At 38.3% G+C, this 10,215-nt stretch overlaps 1 protein-coding gene across 6 annotated transcripts in view; it reads right to left on the bottom strand.

The window, feature by feature from the left end:
- Positions 1-465: 465 nt before the first annotated feature.
- Positions 466-10,215, bottom strand: part of MFSD14B (major facilitator superfamily domain containing 14B) — a 52,686-nt gene continuing 42,936 nt past the window's right edge. For 4 of the 6 annotated variants that reach the window (XM_037901695.2, XM_043546656.1, XM_043546657.1 and 1 more), the window contains exons 9-12: positions 9,036-9,148; positions 7,030-7,127; positions 4,843-5,000; positions 466-2,157 (exon numbers count right to left, since the gene is read on the bottom strand). In XM_037901695.2, the coding sequence (XP_037757623.1) occupies positions 1,960-2,157; positions 4,843-5,000; positions 7,030-7,127; positions 9,036-9,148 (567 nt within the window). In that variant the 3' untranslated portion in view covers positions 466-1,959. The remainder of the gene's footprint in view (positions 2,158-4,842; positions 5,001-7,029; positions 7,128-9,035; positions 9,149-10,215) is intronic. The other 2 variants (XM_043546659.1, XM_037901696.2) reach the window with 1 other exon arrangement.

The following is a 10,215-nucleotide window of genomic DNA, read 5'->3' as shown; positions in this document are numbered from 1 at the left end:
AGCGCTTTAAAGCGCTCTGACTTGCTGCGCTCAGCGGGGTGATTTTTCAGCCCCCCTGAGCCAGCAAGTTAGAGCACTATAAATTACAAGTGTAGCCAAGCCCTAGAAGAGGGTTCCTAGCTGTGGATTCCAAGTAGGAATAGGCACCTTCTTCTAAGTATTTGACAACTCAAAACGCATAAGATTAATATTTCACTGTTATCCGTCCTTCCCTCCCTACTCTTCCCAGATCTCTGCTGCACCCAACTGTCACACCTTGTCAAACCTATATTGTGAACTTTCTGATATACAAAGTGTCTTATTACTTGTATGTTCAAACATAACACTATGGGGACCTGAAACTTTATTGGGGTATTGAGCCACTAATATAATATAATTTGAATGGTAAATCATCTTCAATCTGAAGTAGGGAAAATGAAATGGAAGTAATAAATAACTGCAAGAACACACACTTAACACATGAAACCTAGGAAATATAAGTTGCAGATTTATTACGGAAGCTTAACTTAAAAACCAAACTGCATAGTACAAAAGGTCTGTTATCTCTGCTCAAGGTGGAACAAGTTTCAAAATATATAATTTTTTAAAATTTGTTCAGTCAATACACAATCCTTTATAAAAACTGTATATCTGTCAGTACCCTCGTTGCATTTATAAATACAAGATTTACACAGCACCCCCATCTGGAAAAAATTAGAACTCCTTACAAATATCTACATATATTTCATACGTACAAAACATTCATAGGAGTACTTTGTTAAACTCAGGTTTTGTTTAATGGTTCATTTACACTGCAACAAAATACATATAAATCTGTATAATTTTTCATAAAATGTCTAAAAATTAGCGTAACACTTTGTAGACACAACTTCTTTAAAGCATCTTTTAGAAAAGAACTTAATATGCATATTTCCTTGAGATTCATCAGGTGAGACACATTGATATGAAGGCTAAATGAGAATAAATGCACACTAAGTAGCAGTTAAGGCAGGGGTGAAATTAGTGGGAAGAGTTATTTTAATACGGCAGATCAGAGTGACAAAATGCAATAAATACACACAAGTCTTGATGTAAGCCACCTCAGCATCCAGTTAACTAGCCCTCACACAAACGAAGAACGTCTACATTTGTGGTGCTATACAGTCAATCATTACAATTTTCTACTAGCAGAGCGGTGATGCTATCAATGCTCACAGGTGCCAACTGGATTTTCTTTTTAGCCACGTCAGGTCAGACACCGTTCTGGAATGTGGGTTTAAGACCTGAATATGTCCTTCTCTCATAGGCAAGTTTTACGTGATCCCTCAACTGTAAAAAGTAATTGTTTAGTTTTATCAACACCCTAAGGAGTCTACCGGATTTTGTATTAGTATGAGATACAAATATTTGAGAATATGGGTTCAGGAATTTTAATATGACCTTTAATCATCCGCAATATTGCAGATACTAAAACTATGTAGATAGGTTTGCGAGGAACCAAGGAGGTTTACACAGGGCCATACATCCAAAGAAAAGGCTTAAAATGCAAAACTTAACCTTTAACTATTTTGGCAGGAACTGTAGTCTGCCTCAAACCTGCTTATTTTGTTTATAGTGACTTTGGGAACTGAATGTTCAAAGTATTTTATTAAAGTTTGCTCTCTGCAAGGTCTGTGCATTTAGGTTTTCAATCCAACATCAGGGCTTGAGATGGCATTTGCAGTTACATATCAGGTACAGGGGGGAAAAAAGGACTCAAACCTTACCTTGCCCTAGTACACAAAACAAAACACCACAGTAAATTTTGATAGTATGAACCCTAAGTGGACACCAATATCCACAACAACATGTGGCCTTCACTTGCACATGGCTCTATCCTCCCTTAAGAGACCAGAGGCTCACTGCATTCTGTCCTGTTTTCTGGGTTCACAGCTCAGTGCATGCGTTTTGATTTGCAGCCTCCTTTTTCAAAGCTAGCTCTCAGACACTGCTGTCTTGCAACAATGGTTCAATGTCGTCATCGCTGCCACGATCTGGGTTGTTGCTCTGGGCACTGCTGATGCTATGCTTCCTGGTACAGCTGGCTTTACTGTGCTCAGGAATGAATAAGGCAACCAGAAAAGCTAGAAGAACTGCACATGCTCCAAACAGGAAAGGTGGGCCAGGGATGATAGCTCTCTGCAACAAAACAGGCAAATCAGAAAAATATGAAACTGACATATCTACTTGATTAAAATATTACACCACTGAAACAGAAGGCAATAGGACAACAATTTTAAAAAGCTGTTTACTAAATGTATATCTAACTGCATGCTCAATTTGTATGTGCATTACAACTAGAGCTGGCTGAAATTTTCAGTGGATACTTCACGCCCTGAAAAAAAAGTTTCATTCAACTGAAAACTATTTGTGAATTCATGTCAAGTTCACCAAATAGCTATGACTGAAAGCATTCCCCTGAAGCAGTTGAACTAAAAACAGGATTAAAACATGTTTTTGATTTTATTGTTTCTTTATGATGTATAAAGATGCTAAAGCTATTGTAAAAATACTGTATTAAGCCCACCTTTCTTTTTTTATTTTTGTAACGAACAGAAGCGTCAGATCTCTCTCAGCCTAAACAGCGTCACATTAAGACGTCACCTGAGCGTCAGTTCTCTTGCCTCCAGCAAGGGGGGCCCTCCAAAGATCCTGACCAGGTCTTCCAGCAAAGACAGGGAAATGAGGATGTGATTTTAAGCTCAAGTCAAGAAGAAAAGAAACCACCATATAGAATTCAAGGGGGCACATTTTTGGTTTTCTTAGTTTACCCTTTTAAAAAACAGCAAAGGAGAGAAATCTTCAAACTACTCTGTCCTGTCGAACAAGGAGTCGGCAACGAGCATGTGCTGCATGGCCTGCACTTCACCATGCTTGCATGTATTCATGTCATTTGAGTAGCCCCATGTTAGTCTTTGATCTACCAGGTGTAGGCATCGGCATGTTCAGCTGTCTGTATCTACCCCTCGGGGAAGGTCCTCTTAGGGTTCCAAATCTATTTCAGTGCAACTAACAATTTTAAGGGGAGGGATAAAGAATGAAGAGCACCAAGTTTCACATCATAAATCAGTTTTAAGAATTGAATACGAATTTGAATAGCAGGCATACATTTGCGCCACGATTAACCCTATCAGTAGTGCAAACTGAAGAGAAGTTCATTACTGTGGGGATATGTTGATTCAAATTATCTTCTTTCTATTCTTTATCTGCAAAGTGGGAGGCTAAAAACCATTGCAGTCATCCAAGTTTCAGTGGGTTCTCAGGCTGGCACCATCTTTGCAAGTTTCCAAGGCCTCCAAAGAGTTGCAGATAAATTTTATTGTGCAAATGTAAGCTTCTCCTTAAGACTGATCACAGGCTTCAGCTGACTTCCCTGGAAAGGCAATCTTAACTTCCAGGATTAATAACCTTGACAGAAGATTTGATAGGGCTAAGCATCATACCACACACATACAGGTGATAAAGAAAAGTTCAAGCACTGGGAAGACAGTATTTTAAACACAAGAGCAACTCTGTCTTGGATGGAAAAAACCACAAATGATATTGGAAAACCAAATTTGTCACAGAATGTGACTGTAACTGGAGTCCCAGTAGAGAAAGCAACCACAAATTTTTTTGATTGTTACTGAAAAGGCAACTTTTTCCTGGAATTAGAACCCTTTTTACACACAGAAAAATATTTCAGGTTTCTCAGTACAATGAGGAAATGGTCACTGAGACCAGTGGCACACATGCAGGATCCTAAAGTTATATTCTGCTTTGTGAAAAGAATCTTCAGAATGAAAGAAGCTCCACTTAACTGGAACCTTGCTCATCATCACTAATAATTGGAAGCAAACATGATTTTAAAATACTGAAAATTCTGCAACAAAATGCACTTTTAAAATGTCTGACAAATGTAGCTTAGTTTTATGTATGATATACTAGTGAATGGAATGTGGAATATTCTGTAAAGGAAATGAATTCTTACTAATGTAAGATCTTAATACATCAATCTACTGTTAAAAATTTGATTTCAAGTGCACAGAGATCATTAGGCCTCTTGGAAAAACAGGGTTTTCAGGCAAGACTTGAAAGAAAGAGTGAGGGCTGAATGGGTCACGGTAGAAGATAGCACAGACGGCCACGAGAGAGCAGCAAAAGACAGGTGAAACAGCTAAACAAAGTTTTGATAAAAGAGTGAAGGGACAATAAAAACCATGAGGTAGGTGGGGACATAGGCAACAACAAGAAACTTAAACTTTACAAGATGGACCAAGGGAAAGACAGCAAAGGCATTTCAGAAGCAACTTCTTAGTATTACTGGAGGGAATCAAAAAAGGGGTTACAAGGTATTCATACAAAATGTCAAAGAGAAGGTGCAAGTCTATTGAAGCATATTTTTCTAGAAAGCCTGCATTTAAAAACTTGTGGGCCAGAGGATGCTTCTCTTGTTATGATCACTATAAAAACTATATGCCTTTTCATACTTGCATAATCAGACCTGTACTGTCATGTTAATGAGGAAACTGGCTGTAATTAAATAAACCAAATCTTTTAACCTCCCCATCAACAATAAATCAGACATATTATTGCATCGAAAATCATAGCTGCACACAAAGTTTATTCTTATGTCAAAAGATTATTATTAGCTCCACTATAATAACTAAAAACCAAAGCTATTGCTTTGGCTCTAACATCTGTTATTTACTTCTCTCTAAAGTGTCTTACGTAATTAAGAATAAAACTAAAGCATAGGAACAAATACCAGGAGTTCAAGATATTTTAGTCATGCAAATTTGATATTTGTGACTGAAAAACAATGGAAGTTGGCCATGGTTTTACCTCATCACTAGGATCCTGCATGGTGTTCTTATCAGAACTCTGGACAGGTGCCAATTCATTGAGTTCCACATGGAAGAGAAAGAATATAAAGCCATAGAGAGCTGGTCCAAGGCCATTACACAGACCTCTGATTCCAGTTATTATTCCCTGGACAACACCTGTGAAAGGAAAAGTTAACGGTAGTGAAGATGGCAGCCTTTTCATTAGCCATCCCTTATTTTTATATATGGTACAACCACACAAAACTTCTCTTAATTACTGTTTAATTCTATCATGTAATAGACTAACCTTACCTTTCACATGAGAGGGTTTTAATAAATGCCTTCAAGGAAGGTTAGCTGGATTTTAGTCAACTTCCACATGGGCACAGTTTGCTCAATATATTAATGTGCTGCTAGCAACATTTTCAATTTTGAAACTGAGGGGTCTGAATTAGAAGTTATCAAAATTTCCCAGCTATAATTATAATGTGTGAGCTCAGCCTCCATGCTCTCCCTAACTCAACTTCTCTCCACACCTATACTAAACAAAAGAGGCTTAAGATGGTATTTGCCTTAGCTAAAAGATAGTTAGCCTTGGTTATAAACAAACAGGTAAATTTCTACCTGCAAAATATCCCCGTCAAGCTAACATTTTGTTCCCCATCAGTAACATCGTGCCCTTGTCTGGTCCTCCTCAGATAAATTTTATTCCTGCTTCAACTCAGAGGTAGCTCCGGAAGTTCAAAGTACTGAGTTAATAAAGGTTTGCCCACATTTGTGGCAGCTGCTGACGGATACTAACTTACATAAACAAGTGTCATTATTAAGCACTGCCTGTGTACGAGGTGATGCTGTATAAGACAAAAGAAGCCCATCTGTCTTGACGAGCTTACAAACTAAAGAGACAGACATGAACAAAACAGATCTTCAGATTGGTGTGAACTATTTTTAAATTAAGCGGAGACCATTTTTACTGACACAGGTAGTATAAAATCAGGGAAAGTGTGATTCCCATGAGCCGCTGGAACAAAAAGAAAGTAGGGAAGAATCCTTTTGGCTTTAGTGAGTGAAAGTCACTCAGTTTTGTTTAATTTCTGTTCAGTTTTGCGGCAGCTATGTGTAATTACAATGACCGTTTCCTCTCCACTAGGTGGCATAATGTCACTCTGGAATTACATAAATCCTTTCATGTACAGCTTCCTAGGTGGCTCTGAATCAACAGTGCACAGCTGTATTTCCCCCTACCTCTTCCCTGCTACTTTCAATTGTTTACTGCTTGAAAAAACTATTCCTTCTACAATATAACAACCCAACAAGGACAATACTCATTTGAAACTTTGTTCACTCTTAGAATGTAATCACTGTAAACTGTGTTAAGCCTACAGAAAACTACCATCAAATGTGTACAAATATCAGCTCTCCCAACAGAAGACTGCCTCTTAAGGCTGTATCTTCTCTTTACTTTCTATCTTACTGTCCTCATTTCTTTGTTCTAACTTTAGACTGGAAACCCATCAGGTCAGGGATTTGATAGTTACATTTGCCTTTAATGCACCACGGCACTATAGAATACAGCTCATATTTTACCAGCTCATATTTTTACCTCTTTCTCCAACTTATGATTTGGAATAAACACGCATGCACACACGCCACCCCTTCTACCATGTCTTCATTATTTCTGCTTCCCTAGAGAGACGTGATGAAGTTTTTCTTTTATACTTTTGAAAGAAACTTACAACAAATTGGACCACCCTCTTTTCCTGGCAAGGAGCAAAAAGAAAATGTTTCTTATGTATATAAGGTATATAAATCAGACAATGGGAAAATCTCAGCTGCTAAGAGAAAGATAGTACTGTTACACTAGTGCTGGTTGTTCAAAGTCATAGAATGCTTTTAAAAAACAAGTGGAGAGGAAAAACCATGGAAGTTACTGTAGCAACTTACTTTTATTTTCTAGCATCTTTAAAGGCAACTAGGTAAAGAGATGACTGCACTGACCAGAGCAATGCATTTTAGGAAATAATGAAAGGCAAGTATGCCTGATGTGCATCCATCTCTCTCCGCAATACCCAGAGACAAACTTTCATTCCTACTGACAAAACTAACTACCTCCTTTGTCATCTATTTGAAGAGCACAGCTAGATAGGTATTATGGTTTTAAAGAAAGAATTTTTCAGGAGCACCAAGATGAATTTACTGAACTTACCCTGTTGATCTGGCTCTGCATTTCGCGAAACTAGAGCACTGATTGCTGGAAACGTAATACTTGACATGGCTGCTACAGCTCCTGCTGCCCACATCATCCTGTGTTGATTAAATACATATTTTGTTCAAAATATAAATACTTTTAGGTACAAAAGGATTTCCCCAAACAAGCAAGAATATAACAAACATTTTCAGGTTCCTCAATTAGGGTCTGTTCTTAAAATTGTCACTAAACCATTCACTATTAAGTACCCAAAGATGTAATTTTTGTAATGGCTACGCATTTCCAATTTAGTAATTTTCTTCTCTTACAATTTGTTAAACAACCTCAGAGCCTCTCCTATTTGTTTTTCTGAGTTACACTGAGCTCATGGAAATTAACTGATTTTATTCAACCCAAGCTAAGATGAGAGGTGAGCAAAATGTTGTTGATGCTGCCTTGTCCTCCGTTAGAAAAGCTCATACCAAGGAGCAAATTCAGTGAATTTACTGCATGGATAGGTGCATGCCAGGTTCTGCCAGGCTCCTTGGAAATAGCTAGGTTTTATTCAATCCCATCCTGATTGATTTTATTTAATATCCCCCAAGTTAACTGAACAGAGTCTGAGGAGATATTCAATATGCAGGGCAGAGCACATATTAATAGGGGAATACGCATTTTCTAGTACTTGTGGTACCTTAGAGACTAACAAATTTATTTGAGCATAAACTTTCGTGAGCTACAGCTCTGAAACCTGGCATTTCCTAGTGTGGCTTTTGAACAGCTTGTCTTCCTGTTCTTCTGCTTCACCATCAAACCCAATTCCAGAATTCACCCAATGTTTTTGCATAGAGCCTAAGATCTCTGTTTAGCTGCTACTACTCTAGGTAAAGCTGCTCTCTTGCTCATCTCAATTGCTGTGGAGAGCTATGGTGAAAAAGTTGGTGAGGCATTCTTCACTATCGCACAGAAGAGGTTTGTACTCCAAAAAGGAAAGAGCTTTTGCCTCAGTGGCCCTCACTGGGAGAGCTGTTTGGAAGGAAGTTATGAAGGGGCTCTACGCAGCACCTAAAGCTTTAAAAAATACTCTGTCACTACATACATCCAACATAGTAGAAGAGGGTGGATAACTGATAGACAAAAGCAACCTGATGAGAATAGCAAGTAGCCTGTGCTCCATAATAAGTTTGTGTGCTGAAACCGATTAGTTGGGCAAGCCAGACTGAACAGTCTTGCTGGTATCCAACTTCAGCAGCAAGTTTATCAAAGTAAAACAGACCAAACTTTTCCTGAAACAATACTCCAAAAACCCTCAATACTTTCTATAAAAGGGAAAGATGGGCAGAGATCAACCTGGCAGCCCACAGCTGCAAACGTCCAGAACTGGTAACTGGTATCAGAGGACTAAATTGTAAGAACACCTTAAATAGGCTGATATGGTAAGAAAATTAACTATTAGGATGACTAGCACATCCTGGATGTTTGTTGAAGAGTAAGATGCAAATTAATAATCAAAAGGACTAATAAATTCAAGTCCTTGCTGTACATGACTAGTTGCTACATGCCTCTAAACAAGGCTTAAACGAATAAGTACACTGATCAATCATCTAACAGACTAGTCATCTGTTATCTCTTGTTGCTTGCTTTGGAGAGACAGGTTATGAAAGCTACTCTAAAGACTAATTTCAGAATAAATATATACATATATATAAAATATAATCACCACAAACTTTTTTTTGCCCTTGTAGATGCATTTGCTTGTGTCTTAATTGTTAAGCGATACAGCTAGCCTCAGTCTAAAAAGGTGCTCGTTTTAAAGCACAGTAAGCCATAACTCTAGGAAAAAGCCACATGCAACTTAAAAATTAACGGCCAAGTTATACAACTAACCAATGTAACGTACTTGAAGGATAAGTGTATCATGTTCTGAAAGAAAATGATGTTAATGTTCAAAGTAGTGGGAGATTTTGAAAAAAATTACTTTAAAGCCCCATGAAATTTGTGCAGCTCAGGAGATGTGTGCTTACCAAGGCTGAGATCCAAAACCATACCAGGTCAGCTGGAGCATTTGGAACCCAAGGCCAAGGAGGACTGTATTCTTGTTCCCTATTGACCTCATCAGGATACTGAGGAACACGGTCTGTAAAAAATAAGGAATGACTCAGCTGAGAAGCATTTTAAACTTGAGATCTTTAATACAGCTTCCACTTTTACAGGAAACAATCCAAGAGAAGCTCCACTATTGCTGTTTACATTCAATTAACTGAACTCTGACTGATGACATTTTTGTATTTAATAATCCAAACACAGACACCTGACTTGATCCAATGTTAAGTATTGAATGCAGAACAGTGATGCTCTAGTTTTCTGGAATACACAGATATCTAACACACAGAGGTTTTTCCCATCATTTCCTCAAATTAGAGTTCAGTTTTAGTAAGTCTCACAATAGGATTAGTCAGCCATCCCAGGAAATTTGAGAACAGGCTGACTTTAGAGCAGACGCTTATTTCAAGATGGTTTTCAAGAATCAAAGATGGCTGATTTGCTCACTGGAATCCAGTGTTAAATCCCATTTTTTTTCTCCTGTATGCAGAATGAAGGACTGCATTTCATTCTGTGCCTTCTCCTGTCCTACCTCTCAGTTCTCTTCCTCACTTCCTATGGAGCAGGGTCCAACTACGGGGCACAGGATCCTCAGAGGCCACAGCCAGTGAAGGCCCACTGGTGGTCCCTGTGGGAAGGGAAGCCCACTGATCCAAACCAGGAGACAGGTACTTCCTGATGGAGCTCTCTGCAAGGCACGCACTGCCACAGTGCATTGTGCCGGACAGTAGAAAATATCCAAGACACTGCTGGAGAACCTTCTTACATACAACACCCCATCACAGTAAGAGGGAAGCAAATCATATCCGTATTTCTGTAATACACCACACTTCCTCGCTTATCATATCATTCTGCTGTTAGTCTTTATTTTCATTCATTGTCCCCATATTTAACTGTATTGGTAGACATCATGAAAATATTTCAGTAGCAAAGTTAGAACTAAATCATATGCCACGTGAGTAATCTTTGTGCATGTCCAGAGTCGCAACTTTCAGAGATCAACATTTTAAGGGGCCAAATTTACCCATTTATATTTAGCTGATGTGCATTTTACAAATAAAGGAATCCATTTCTATATCCTCCTCATTATTTGAATTTTTT

The sequence above is a fragment of the Chelonia mydas genome, chromosome 5 (assembly GCF_015237465.2).
Source record: "Chelonia mydas isolate rCheMyd1 chromosome 5, rCheMyd1.pri.v2, whole genome shotgun sequence".
Taxonomy (NCBI): Eukaryota; Metazoa; Chordata; order Testudines; family Cheloniidae; genus Chelonia; species Chelonia mydas.
The sequence above is the reverse complement of the archived record's forward strand: the minus strand, read 5'-3'. Positions and strand labels throughout refer to the sequence as shown.